The following is a 15000-nucleotide window of genomic DNA, read 5'->3' as shown; positions in this document are numbered from 1 at the left end:
CACATCTTTGCTCTATTTCTAAATATAATCCGTTTTTGTTCTCGCTGCAAAATGATAAGAGCCGGTCTCTCTTAGTGGGTTTAGGCTGAATATTAAGGATCTTGTGCTTGTCTATTGGACTACTGCAAAATGTAACACTAGAACAGCCACAGCGGCCATTTTGACCTTTTTGAGATGTACATTTTGTCATCACTGAATTCCCCAGGGTTCTAGGCCTATTTATTAGCCTATCTTTTCAGATCTTGGTGTTGTTTTGTCTATTTAAAATATATCTTAAAATATATGCATTAATCTCTCTGTTGGTTATTTATCATGAGAGATTATAGAGTTTGGAATCTAGAGGTCAAAATGACCGCTTTCTGGGGGTGGAAGTAACAAAAACAATAAAGTAAACACCGAATCAATTAAGGAGCTATCAAATTAAATGAAATGCATTCATATTAAATGTTGCATCAAATCAAATAAAGACAATTAAATGTTACTTCAAATAAAATGCAATTACAGTCAAATAAATGTTGAAGTGTTAAAACTACCAAATTAATTGTATCACAATGCAATTGTATCAATTGTATTAAGTGATGGAATTCAATTATTTACAAATCATTTTATCATTGTATTTGAACGCCTTGAAATGTATTTATTCACAAGCAATTTAAACAACATGGACATGGTTGAAGTTGTAACTTTTATGCCGGTTCGCTTGTGTTTGGTCTCCCTTGAAAAATAGATCCTTACTGTAATCATAATGGAATTAACTCGGTGAAGGTTAAATGTAAAAGGAGAAAAACAAGTGTAGAAGGTCACAGGAAGGATGAGTCGCCAATAAGACTCTGAAATAACAGTAATCAGTGGAGCGAGCGGGCGCTGACAGGCAGGAGAGTGAGACGTGCTGAGAGACGGAGGCTCAGGTGAGACAGACAGGAAGTACCTGGCCAGGCCGATGCGTGCCCTTTGACCCCCGCTCAGGGTCACCCCTCCTTCAAACACCGGAGTCTTGTCTTTCTCAGGCAGCAGGGCGAAGTCCTGCGGAGGAAGACGAGGAGTTAGCCGGTCAAATATACACACGGAGTTAGCCCGGTCAAATATACACACACATACACACACACACAGACACAGACACAGACACAGACACAGACACAGACACAGACACAGACACACACACACACACACACACACACACACACACACACACACACACACACACACACACACAGGATCATTTATACAGAGACAGCAGCGGCATGACTAGCCTGGTAAAAGCATCCTGATCACATGACCTCACACTCGCTCTACTGTTTGTATCAGTCTGGACTCCCACCTGCCCCCAGGAATATCCAGAAATTAGAATGTAACAGGGCCAATCAGGGAGCTGCGATGTACTGTAGTTGTTGACAACGTAACCGGCCAATCAGGGACGTTGCTGGCAAAACAGTAATGGCGTCTCCCGAAGCAACGAGCGGCCGGCAACATTAACGTTAGTAGAGTAAACACAGCCATACATTCAGGCGGTGTCTCGTCATAGACGCATGGTCAATGGGTCAGCATGGGGGAAATCCTCCCGTTTTCCCCCACGACCACGCACACAAACGTTACCGGAAGTAACGTGACCGACTCTATCTATAAGTGCAGTTATTGCAGAAATAGACTCAATAGCAACAATTAAACAAGAACAAGACTGCAATGCACTGCAGGTAAGCAGAGTTTCTGAACAGAACATACATTTTCGGCGTTCTTCCAAGTGGATTTGGATTGGACTGGATCTGACACTGATTGGCTAAAGGACGGGATTTGGCGATGCTGATTGGCTGAAGGAGTTGTCTATCAAGGCAAGTAGTGCCGCCCACTGAAATCACTGTGAGCGGCTGGAAGTCCAGACTGAGTGACTGAGCAAAACAGAATGTGAGATCATGATTTGAACCTATCTATGGCATGAGATCATGTTATCAGGATCATGATTTTAACCAGTCTATGGCATGACAGGGAGGAGCTTGACAACAAAAGCACATGACAAAGGCAGTGAGGACACATCACACCCCTCTCTTCTACTGTACGTCTTCTTCCTCTGACGTGCTGATGTCTTGAAGTTAAACTAGTCCCCTCTCCCTCTCTCCTCAGGACCATGTGCTTATCTCATGGTACTTCACCATCTGATCCAACCATGATGTGATGTAACAAATAAAAGTTCAATGACAACAAAGTGTGACTTGCGCAGAATTCTGTTTATTTCTTCTTCTTTATTTAATATATTTTTTCCCAGATTTTTTATCCCATTTTTATCCCCCGATAGTGCTAATTTTAATTTATTTATCATGGTTGCTGCTCCTTCCTCTGCCAATCTGGGGAGAGCCGAAACTGGCTCCATGCTTCCTCCGAGACATGGGCAGTAGCCAGCCGCTTCTTTTCACCTGACAGGGGAAGCTTCACTGGTAGGACATAGCACGTGGGAGGATCACGCTATTCCAACGAGTTCCCCTCCCTCTGAACAGGCGCCCCTAACGACCAGAGGAGGCACCACATCAGCGACCAGGATATTGCATGTTTTGGTGAAGGGGGTTCCTATATGAAGGAAACCCCCGGGAGGCACGGGGAGAACATGCAAACTCCACACAGAAAGGCCCTTTTGACGACCCCACCCGGGCGGCGGGCACTCGAGGACATGCGGACGGGCACGCATTCCTTCAGCGCTCACAGCGTCCCAGGTGGGAATCGAACCAAGGACCTTCTACAGTAGCTGTGAGGCGACAGCGCTTACCACTGCACCACCCTGCCCCCCAGAATTCTGTTTATTTCTGAGTCGTGAATATTTCAATTACATTGGCCGCTTGAATGTAAACAACAATTTAAAAAAATATCATTTGGATGTAGAGTTTGTGAAATTGTCATGGGCAAACCATCTCATTTGTGATTACCACAGCAGAATAAAATGGAGCTAATATCGCAATTACTTTTTCTGCCCCACGATACTTATTGTCACATTCTTGTATTGCGATATACTAAATATTGATATATCGTCCCATCCCTGAGCCCTGTACTACGAAACTAGTTTAACAGATCCGCGATAAGTCCCTTTGATCTGGTTTGACTGAACGGGATCAAAGCTATCTAATTAACTGATACTACGACGCTGGTTTTTTACTAGGTAAGTGGACCTGGGATCTGCCTGTGCACGCGCACGTTTTTCGCTCGTGCACAGGCGCGCGTCCACGCGAAAGAGGTGCGCTGGCCAATCACATTATGAACAGCTGAGTTGATCCACGCCCACACCCATTTCCACACCCATTTCCTCGTTCCATGAAAGCCAGTGCATGATCAGAGTTTTAGCGGATATTTAATGTATCCGCGATTTAATGTCAGAATGAAAATCCGCGTTGGATAGTCTGCTGAAGGGCTGTCTAAAGCAGCAGCTTGTATTCACATCAGTCATTTGATTTAGGCTACTTTGATCAGCGATTTCTGTCTGATACAGCTGCATACATTAATACAGCAGTCTCAGTCTATACATTTCCACAATCTGTAAGCCTATTTAGACCATAGATTTAGAAACGCATGCTCAATGAATAATGATCTCTATCACTCATGTGTGTGGTTGCACTGATCGAATAATTCATATATAAAATAGCCTAGTATAAAGCCTAATAGCCTACTATAAAAGAGAAAACTGCTGAACTGAATTGAGACGATGCGGGCATATTATCATTGATAAAAACTAGCCTATTTTTGCTCATATATTGGCATACAGCCTACAGGACACAGTTCCAGCTGAAAGATGCAAGAATAGCCTGCATATTTAGTATTGGGGCTATCCATATTTATCCCATATCTATATTATATGTATAGGCTTTTCTGGCATGTAGGAGAATATCACCCTCACTCCATTTGAGGGTCCATTCATGATATGCGCTGCGGTGATTAATAGTGATCATATTTCTCCACGCATCGTTGAGCTGTTAAGACATAAAGTGGTAAGTAGGCTTAATTTAATTATGTAGCCTACAGAGCCACAAATGTTTTTCTTGTTATATTCTCAGTTGACTGCAATCTATTTTTCATATGGCGATCTTATATGAACGGTGAGTGACTCCAGAGAGCCGATTATATGGGTCTGTCATGGATTTTGATCTTATCCCCTGAAGCTAACCTGGTCGCGACCAGGTTAGCTTTGCAGCATCAGTTGCCATGGTGATTGAAAGTTAACTTGCTTTGTAGTACGGCTAAACCAGGTTTAAACTCAAACTTACTCGGATAAGGCATTAAACTAGCTTCGTAGTACAGGCTACTGGTCCACACCTCTCTAATGTTTCTAACGTGGTCAGGAGGAGTGTGGCAGGAACATTGTCAGGACACTAAGGATCATCTGATATGTTGGTAAATAATGAAAATCCTGCACAGCATCAAAAGCAGGTCAGTAGGACCAAGGTGGAGAGACCTTGTTGTGGCTTTTGGAAGATGTTATGGCAGCAATGGCTTGGAGCCAAAGAAATACAAGATAAGCTCAACAACATGATACATAGTGTCCAAGTTGATATTAGACTTCCAACACAAAGCAAAGCAAGGCTGCTACATTGAAACAGCACAGTCAAGATGAACGCTTTGTTTGTGCCTCTGTGGAGAGCTGGGTAAGAGCTCAAAGTGAGAAGAATCCACTCTGTTGTCTTTATGCAGCGTTTCACACAATGTCAAGTGAAACTCAAGTCAGACAAATGGCTTTTAAATTGGATTAAAAATGAAGCAGCAAAAAAGGCTTTTTCACCCTGTTCACATTTAATCCATGACAGAAATGAAAATGATGAAAATTGGAGCAACACCAAGACAAAGCAGCGGTTCTCAACACGGGGTGTGGGGACCACCACCAGGGGTCCTTGAAGGGGTTCTCGGTGGTCCCCCAGCATATTGATGAAATGTTCAAACTTCACCATTATCTCATTTACAAGATGTTAACACAATTAGAGAATATAGAAGAAAGACTTTTATCATAGTTTGTTTGTTGTGCAATGCAGATACTGGTCATGGAATTCTGGACCAAATCATAATCTAACAATAAAAATAGATTTGGGTCCAAGGAACAAAATCTCATCAAATGTCAGCCCGTGGCTGTAATGTGTAGTGAATTAGAGTCCTTGATATGAAAAAGGTTGAGAATCACTGCTATAAAGCACCAATATGTAGGCTAACTAAACAACTAAACAGTACCACTGTGCAGAGGAAACCTCACTCCATGGGTAGAGTGTCCGCCTCCCATGCCGGAGGTTCTCGGTTGGATCCCCAGCTGCGGGGGACTACACAACGCGGGGTACGTTCGTTCACTGCGAGAATTTAAACTCAACAAAAAACACAAAGCACCAAAAAGCACACAGAGGAATGGATGGAACAGGAACATGGAGGAGTCCGGTGCATCATTCATAATGAAAATGACAATGGCCACGTCTACAGGGATGAAGTGACTGACAGCACAAGTCTATCATCGTTAAAACTCCTACCTTCTTAACTGCAACTTCCGCCGTTCCTGAGAGGAGCGCATAGGGGATGAAGTTAACAGCTTGTTTAACAGCTTGTAAAAGATGGCAGCATGGTAAAAAGACATGTTGTGTGTCTCTGTCTGGACAAAGTGCAGAGAAGACCACCCATGGAAAGTCTGTCGGGCCAAAACAATAGGCAGGCGTTCCAGTCAGAAGCTCCGCTCTGTCTGGACACATGAGGGAGTTTGTCCCTCCTGTCTGTCATGGTTGCCTGGGGGATTTCCCCTGTGGCAGAACGTTTACAGTAGTGCACTGGTTCCCAACAGTGGGGTCGCGACCCTGGAATTCAAATGCGGTCGCCAGATTTTTTTTTTTTTTTTTTTTTAACACCACACACAATTTAAAACTAGCGAAGAGGATCACACCTCTTCCTAACACACTGGCTTATGGAGAGTGAATAAGTGTCCAGATATGAGCGATGTCCCTTTACTGGGAAGCTGAGCGAGCGTGGTGTTGTTGAAGGTGGTGTGGTGCACCAAACTTCACACAAATAGAGCCAAGGTGAGCTCTGTCAGGCCTCTGTGCTGCTAATCAAAGCACACAGGAAGACTGTTTGTCACATTGGCATTTCCATACAATATGACAGTGAGAGGCCAGCTCCTGGTGCTGCGGTCTGACGCCTCCTCTCCTCGTAGGACTACATGGAAAGTTTCTGACACGGAGACGTCGATCCTGCACGTCAACACTGTTTGCTGTGACAACAGGCTGCCTGTGTTTTTGTCAAAACCACTGAGGCACCGTCAGTACAGGAGGGTGTCAACAAAGACCATGGGAGTCAAGCCAAGACGGCCCAACTTCAACTCACTTCCTGTCATTTTGTCACGTGGGTTCTGCCCATGCTTTTCCACGGACACGCCCACTTAGGAGACTCGCTGCTACCATGTGTTAGAATTGGCAGAGCCTGCGGTGACCCATCTATAGTAATATAATAATAATGGTGCCATGCTCTGCATGAGCTGCTGCATTGATATCAGTATAAATAATATACCAGATATAAGATATGTTGTGACAATAGTACTTAAAATATTTGTATTCCCTAAATCTAATTAGGGAATTGTTTTGTATTTCATATGTTCTCTGATCTCAGAATATCTGAAATTGGTTCAAACTGATTTCTACTAGACCTTTTGTTACCTCCGCCAAGGAGGTTATGTGTTCGGTGCTGTCTGTCTGTCTGTCTGTCTGTCTGTCTGTCTGTCTGTCTGTCTGTCTGTCTGTCTGTCTATCTGTCTGTCTGTCTGTCTGTCTGTCTGTCTGTCAGTTAGGATGATTCTGGCAAAACTACTGGCCTGGGCTGATTTTCCTGAAATTTGGTGGAAGGGTGTAGCAGTATAGGCCAACGAAGAACCCGTTAAATTCTGGAGCGGATCTGATCCGACTCACGAAATTTGCATAATGATGATACAAATGTATTCATGTAGGAAAAGCCCCTTGAGATGAACCATCTCATTTTCGAGGGAGTCCTATGGTCCTACGGACTATTGGACTGGACTATTGGCCTGGACTATTGGCCTTGGCATAGGTCTGCGATCTCTTCTAGTTCTATATGTGTCAATATACAGTATATTGTATTATGCATCATTATATAACACTATAGCATGTACGGTATATGACATCATGCATGGGTTGGTCTACCACAGTAAAAACTCATCTCAGAGTCATCTATGTTTCCACATATAGTTATGTAAAACTACAGCGTTTAGTGTTTTAGTGTAAAATACAGATTTGATCACAGGTTTTCCTAATCAAACTCAATGGTTTGTGCTGCAGACAGAAAGCTAAGCTTGTCTCTGCTGAGCTGCTCGGCCTCGCCCGCCCGCCACTGGGAACCAGCAAGCTCATGTTCCATCCCAGTGTGGGGTTTCCATGGCAACAGAAGAGACAGTATTCACTGAGGGGCAGAAACACACTGAGGCCGTCACTCAACACTGAGGGTTATGAGACGTGTGTGTGTGTGCGTGTGTGTGTGTGTGTGTGTGTGTGTGTGTGTGTGTGTGTGTGTGTGTGCGTGTGTGTGTGTGTGTGTGCGTGCGTGCGTGTGTAAATGTGGATTGGGGAAACCTGAGACGTCTTGATGCCTTACAGAAGCCAGCTCCTGACAGAAAAGCTTTGAGAGGAGAGCGGGGGCAGAAATACGATGGACCAGAGAAGACATTTTGAAAGTAGTAGAGTTGTTTGCAATTAAAGTAATAATTTGTGTCCTTGTTATGTAAATAAATGTCAGTTTTGGTTCTCTAACATTGCTTGATATAACACAATAGTGATTCAGCCTATAACCAGTTCATAAAGCTTTTCAACTGTGTTCTAAACAGCGTGTGTCTGGGGGCTGAACAGCGTGTGTCTGGGGGCTGAACAGCGTGTGTCTGGGGGCTAAACAGCGTGTGTCTGGGGGCTAAGCAGCGTGTGTCTGGGGGCTAAACAGCGTGTGTCTGGGGGCTAAACAGCATGTGTCTGGGGGCTAAACAGCATGTGTCTGGGGGCTAAACAGCGTGTGTCTGGGGGCTAAACAGCGTGTGTCTGGGGGCTAAACAGCGTGTGTCTGGGGGCTAAACAGCGTGTGTCTGGGGGCTCTTTCCTGCCCCACAGGAAGCGATGCATTCTGTTCATGGTTTGTTTGGTATAAACAAAAGCCGCTTTCACACACAGATCGCGCAAAATTGCAGTTCAGAAGGCCCGCAAAGCCGGCAGCCTCGCCACAGAAATTGCTTTCACACACAGCCAAGCAGCACCGCCACATTCCCGTCCTGGGGTGTGCTTTCAGGTGACAGCCTCCTCCTAGCCCAAATTAATATTTTCATAGGTTAGTGTAGCCCAGGCTACTGTATGATGAACAAATTCATTCAACAACCAAACATCGCCGATGTACGCCAGCCAACGACGTGCAGCTGCGGTCGTTAAGGATCAAAACACGAAAGTGCAGCATGGTAACAAGGCTTTCAATATTCATCTGATCGACTTTATGGATCACAGATGCACCATCATGTAGCCTATTAGGTACAAGGCTAATTCTTATCTTTTGGCTCCAGTTTTTTGTAAAGCAAATTATTCCCATTAAGTAGCCTAATTAGCGTCCGTTCTGAAAGACCACGCCCGCATATCAAACAGCTGCAGTCTGCATAACGTTCGTCGGGGGGATAGTATAGGCTATAAATGCACATGACTACTATAACGTTAGTAGTTTTTGTAAGGGAATGCACTCTAGACAGACAGATTGCAGTTCTGGAGCTGGTTTCCAGAGGGAATATCCTCAGACCAACTCGCCACAGACAGCTATTAGTCCTCTGAAGCTTATTATTATATCCGTTAATTTTACCTACTAATGTCAACATCGTTTGAGCATAAAGCCTATCCTACTTACTAGGCACGGAGCATTCTTCCGGGCCTTCACTTGATTTGACCCAGTCTAGCTCCACCCCTCGGTGACCCTGACATGGACAGAATGAAGGTACCGTACCTCCTCCAGCTGGCAGGCCTTGATGACGGAGGTGTAGCGGTACTCGTCGTAGGTCAGGCCAAACAGGATGTTGTCGCGGATGGTACCCGGCATGATCCAGGACGTCTGAGGAGAGAAGGAGACCCGCCCGCTGTGTCTGATCTTCCCCTCTGATGGCACCAGCTCCCCCAGGATCATCATCAGCAGGGAACTCTGAAGCAACCAGCAAACATCTGAGATGTGACTGTGACATGTGACTGCATCACATACGCATGGACTGTAGAGCGGCTGTGGGTGTTGAACATGTTGGTCTCTATAACCTGTTGACCACCCATCACGTCAGCAGACGAGCGGAGCTACAAACAGTAATGAAGTATTTTACTCAAGTACAAGTACTGCTGCTCAAGTCGGATTTAGACCTGGCTAGAAAATAAAGTAAAATAAACTCAAGTTTAAAAAAAAGTTAAAGGAACAGTTCGCCCAAAAATGCCAGTTGAAACACAGATGAAGTTTGTCCATATACCACACTGGGAGGTTGCCAGCACAACTCCATAGAGAACTGCACTGCAGGGATGATGTCTTTTTGTAGTCGGAAGGCGGAAGTCACGGACATGTTGGAAAAGTCAATGGGCTTTTAGAATATGGATTTCACTTAAATGCATAAAATAAGGTCTGTGGTTAACAAAATGGGAGTTTATGGGAGTGGTCATTTGAGTTCAGCAGGATAATCTTCACCAACGTGAATCACTTTTATGCCTTTTGAAGCGTTTTCTAAAAATCGCATAAAAGAAACGCATTTACGTTTCATAAAAATGAGTCACGTTAACCACTGACGTCAGTGGGAACCAGTTCCAAAAATACCTATATTTCCACCATCATTTAGTGCAAATCTTAACTACAGCTGACTGATTTGCAACAAATAATGATGTGTGGGTCTTTCTAGTCACAATGTGATTGTTTGGCTCTGTTTGTGTTGGAACTCTAAAGAACTGGTCCACATGGACTTCAGTTGTTTTGGAGATGGCTGCACATAGTTGTGCTGCAACCTCCCTGTGTGTTATATGGACTAACCTCCCTGTGTGTTATATGGACTAACCTCCCTGTGTGTTATATGGACTAACACATTTCACCTGTTTCATTTGGCATGAGAGGGGATGTAGATGATGACAGCATTTTCATTTTTGCGTGAACTATTCCTTTAACACGTCGTCATCAGCTGTCAGCCTGTCTGAGGCAGGCTGTGGGAAAATATGTTCACTAAAAAAGTAAATTGCAACATTTTGTTACAAAATAACTCCCAGGAATCCAGTGAACATCATAAACTGATGATATATAAGTGTGGATTTGTCCTTTAATTTCTGATGTGGACTCACGGCTGGAGGGACAAGTTGACCCATGGCCTGTGGCGTTGTTGGACCTACCTTCCCTGAGCCTGTGGACCCGGCCACGGCCAGCATCTTGCCCTTCTCCACGTACAGGCTGATGTTCTTTAGCACGGGCGTGACGTACAGGTTGGTGAAGAAGAGGCCGTCTCCGTTCATGTGTCCGTTAGCTTTGTTCTCCTGCTTGATCTTCTCAAACAGCTCGCCGATCCCCTGAGAGGAGCACAGTGCTGTCAACACACTGAAGACACACATTACTACTTACATAGAAATCTCAAAACTAAAAGGGAGGGGCTGTCTGCAATAGGCTAATTAATGAATAATTGATTACACGTTAAATAACTGTATCATTCAACAATGGTGAAATGCATTCTCATACATAATAATAATTACTACGGTACAAAAAATTCCTCACAAAGACCATAATGTTTTGCAAATGATTTTGGCGGCCCACTTGCGGCTGCTCTACATTCTCTGCGTTCAGGCCGGATTCAGACAGACTCCAGCGAGACGCAGTGGCCACTGCGTGCAGTGCAGCTACGGTGAATGTGGGAGTGTCTCACTTCGCCTTTCCGCCTTCTCCCCTTCAAAACAAGCATGTGTAGCTTTAGCTTTAGTTTCTCTCTTTTTTTAGTTTCATTTCTGTTTGATATCTGCTATTTTACCCTTTCATGCTGATCATTTCACTCATATGGAGCGTGTTGAGACATTCCTGCTGAGTGCTGAGGCAGGCGGGCTTTCATTGACAAAGTAACAGATATTGATAATCGAGAGAGGGAGAGAGAGAGAGAGGAGAAGAGACAAGAGTGAAACAGAGCAGAGCTGTGTGTGTGTGTGTGTGTGTGTGTGTGTGTGTGTGTGTGTGTGTGTGTGTGTGTGTGTGTGTGTGTGTGTGTGTGTGTGTGTGTGGCGTCTAGATTGGCCAGCTGCAGCGTAACGTCGGGTTGCATCCCCCCAAAAGTTGGATCGCCCTGTACTGTCGACGTACGACCGCTGCATGTTTTTCACACAGCGCTCTGCTTCACCCACTGCTGGAGCCTGACGCACTACCCCCATTGACTATGAATGGAGTGCGGGGGGGGGGTGTATGTCCATGTCCACGTGTGTGTGTGTGTTTGTGTGTATGTCTATGATAATGCGTGTGTGTGTGTGTGTGTGTGTGTGTTCATGCACACAGTTGATTGGTCTTTTCTTGTTTGCATCACTGACAGCCAAAGAGCTGATTCAGACAGAGACAGGCCAAACCGCTGTGAGAAAGAACAGCTTCTCCAGGTCCACCAAGTCTTCACAATGGCATTATTTCACCCAATCTGTCAACACCTCCTGCAGAGATCAATGGCTGACACATCTCACTGTAGAGAGGTGTGACCCAGAGAAAAGGGGAACCTCGCATGACTTGTCGGCTTAAATCACTGAACCCTGTGACGTTTTATGGGTCACTGTCCCTCTAATGCCAGGGGTTGCTGTGGTTTGTGTAGGCTCCCCGCGCCATTCACATTCAAATGAGCTGACGTACATGCCGTCAGCAGTAAAGAAAGGCCACACCCCTCCTATTCAGCTCCAAATGGAACGTTCCAGAAGAGGAGACGGAAGGGAGAATCTGGGAATTAGGCAGAATTCACAATCTCAAAGGGAGATCGAGCGTTTTCCCAGCAAAGGCAAAGTTTTGTGACGAAAAACAAGAAGAATTAATTATGCAAACGAGGAAAGAATGTGTTTGGAAGTTGATTTTCTCACGGCATTGGGTGGGTAATAAATCACACCTGTTGGACTAAGTTTACAGCTCCTGCCTTCAGATACGATTACATTACACACTTACAGTGATGGTGATGAATTAACTGTTAAAGCTGTAACGCATGGTGGAAATAGGAGGTTTACGGGCCTTTTTCCTCGTTTAAACTTAAAGAGCATGTTGTTAGTCTCTTGTAATACTCTCTCTGTGTGTGTGTGTGTGTGTGTGTGTGTGTGTGTGTGTGTGTGTGTGTGTGTGTGTGTGTGTGTGTGTGTGTGTGTGTGTGTGGGTCCTTGAGGGAGGGACTTTCTTTTTGGTTGACTTTAGTGGCAGATAGTGAGTGTTTTTGAATAGTGCTTTCTGCTTTTCCTGTTTCCTGTGTAACACAATTTAAAAAAAAAAGTATTAAATTAGTTATACATTAAAAAAATTGGGTCCAGGTTGAAAAATCCCCAAAATTCTCCTTCAAACTATCACCATTATTTCATTTACAGGAAGTCAACACAATAAGAGAATGTAGAAGTAGGACTGTTTTGATAATAGTTTATCTGTTATCTGTAGCTACAATACAGATAGTCATGGAAATCTGGACAAAATCGTACAGTATCTAACAATAAAAACATTGTCATATTGTTAGAATTATTAGTATTTCACACTATTTTGACACGTACATGCACGCACGGCACACGCACGCGTGCACGCACACACACCCACCCACACCCACCCACACCCACACCCACACACACCCACCCACACACACGCACACGCACACGCACATGCACACACACACACACACACAAACCTCATCCCAGGACGCAGTCACGTTGACCAGCTCCAGCTCGGTGGTGGTCAGGTTGTACTCCAGCACTCTGTACTCTTCCTTCATCAGGAATTCCTAGAGGACAGCAAACACAGACAGCTGCAACGTTTACATTTCACATGTTACACATTTAGCTGATGCTCTTATCACAAAACATGCATGAGGGTTTCCAACTTCCAATCCATTCAGGTGTTCCAGTGGTGGGAGCCTCATTCATGTTTTGGTTGCACCAGTGTTTACCCTGCCTTTTAGACACAAAATGGCTGCTGTGAAAAAGGCCCATTGTCTGGGAGCCGAGACTACCCTGATACTCGCTTTGTTTGTGTGTCTGTGCATGTGTTTCTGCCCATATACCTTCCCTTCACCTTTAGGTATAGCCTGGTAAACCAGCCCGTCACGTGACCAATGTGAGGTCACGTGACGGGCTGGTTTACCAGGCTACTTTAGGTACTACACTCTGGTCAAAAACACAAAGTACATTATCCTGGTGGCCAATGACACAACCTGATGACAAGCAATGTTACTAACTGATGGTTAGTACTGTAGGTCTTTCTCTCCCAAAACATCCTGTTCATTCCAGGTCTGTATCCAAACCCCAACATTACACCACATATAGCAGGTTCATTCCCAAAGCAGACTCCACAAAACCACTGATAGGGACAAATTGAAATCAAATGATTGTGCTTTCTGAATGCTAGTAGGAAATGAAGTCCCTGGTTGACAAATTGATCGAACATTTCTCCAAACTAGAAAAAGATGGTGGATGGTAGAAAGTAATGATTTTCTTCAACAACAACAAAACAGATGTATGCTTTGGGGATCAACCATTCGTTATTTTTGGTGGAAATGTAAAGATAACAACAACTAGGGTTCAACCTTTGTTTAAGACTGATCATCATACCAATATTGATGGATTGAACCCAATAGCGGATATTTTGTATAATTAAAGTTTCTACCAACAGAAATGTGGGTGGAAACATTCTGGCATTGATGAGTAAATATTACGGCAAATATCACAGTAGAAACATGGCTCATTAACGTGCGGCAATGACGTTTCCACCAACAACGTTTCTACCGACAATCGTTTCTACCAACAACGTTTCTATCGACAATCGTTTCTACCAACAACGTTTCTACCAACAATAACGTTTCTACCAACAACGTTTCTACCGACAATGACGTTTCTACCAACAACGTTTCTACCAACAACGTTTCTACCAACAACGTTTCTACCAACAACATTTCTACCAACAACGTTTCTACCGACAATGACGTTTCTACCGGCGATGACGTTTGTGACGTTTCTACATGCAACAATGTTTCAACTGAAAATGTTGCTACAGGCAACAATGTTTCTATTGCCTTGGCTAATCCTTTGTTATTATTACCCTGAGCTAATACTTTACTAATGTGAGGTCTGGAAGATCCCATCACATTCCCATTGAAATGCGTGCTGTGTGCATTCACACCTTGCATTTACATGCATTCTTTTCAGGATACACATCGCATCTGACCACCCATCAGGGGTCTGAACCTCGCCACTGATACATGATGATATCACCCCCAGGTAGTCAAGTCACTCTATCTCAAGTCCGAGTCGAGTTTGGAGTCCCCAGTGTTCGTGTCCGAGTCCAAGTCCAAATCCGAGTCACCAAAGAAGAGTCCGAATCAAGTCCCCATTAACTGAGTCCAGAGTTACTGACCATGAGCATGAATCCACATGTAGATGGAACACACATGTGCCCTTGCACAAAATTGAATAATGGCATGGTATTGATATAGCTGTCAATATCGTATGGCAAATTATTACAAATTACAAAAACAAAAAAAATCGTTATCAATTAACAAGTCCGAGTCCGAGTCTCCGACTTCCGAGTCCGAATGCATGAGTGCTCAGTCAAAGTCAAAGTCCGAGTCATCAGTGCTCAAGGCCAAGTCAAGTCACGAGTCCTGAAAATGAGTCCAGGACTCGGACTGGAGCACTACAACACTGCCCCCCCAGGCGTGCCCAGCCCCCACGCTGCCCCCTGCCCCCTCCAACCCACCTCGATCTTCTTGACCAGGGCCAGAGTGTCGTACCACATCTGGATGGAGCCGGGCAGCTGGCGCGTCAGCGT

At 44.5% G+C, this 15000-nt stretch overlaps 1 protein-coding gene across 1 annotated transcript in view; it reads right to left on the bottom strand.

Annotated features, from left to right (window-relative positions):
- The window catches only part of cftr (CF transmembrane conductance regulator), a gene marked incomplete at its 5' end in the record, with an annotated part of 73014 nt that overhangs the window by 34231 nt on the left and 23783 nt on the right, over window positions 1–15000 (bottom strand). The window contains 5 exons of the mRNA XM_083655112.1: window positions 929–1023; window positions 8971–9162; window positions 10371–10544; window positions 12866–12958; window positions 14929–15000. The exon at window positions 14929–15000 is cut by the window's right edge and continues 175 nt beyond it. Coding sequence (XP_083511238.1) covers window positions 929–1023; window positions 8971–9162; window positions 10371–10544; window positions 12866–12958; window positions 14929–15000 — 626 coding nt within the window. The remainder of the gene's footprint in view (window positions 1–928; window positions 1024–8970; window positions 9163–10370; window positions 10545–12865; window positions 12959–14928) is intronic.

Source organism: Poromitra crassiceps (genome assembly GCF_964638095.1).
Source record: "Poromitra crassiceps genome assembly, chromosome: 18".
Lineage (NCBI taxonomy): Eukaryota > Metazoa > Chordata > Actinopteri > Beryciformes > Melamphaidae > Poromitra > Poromitra crassiceps.
Note: the sequence above shows the minus strand (reverse complement) of the source record. Positions and strands in the feature narration are given on the sequence as shown.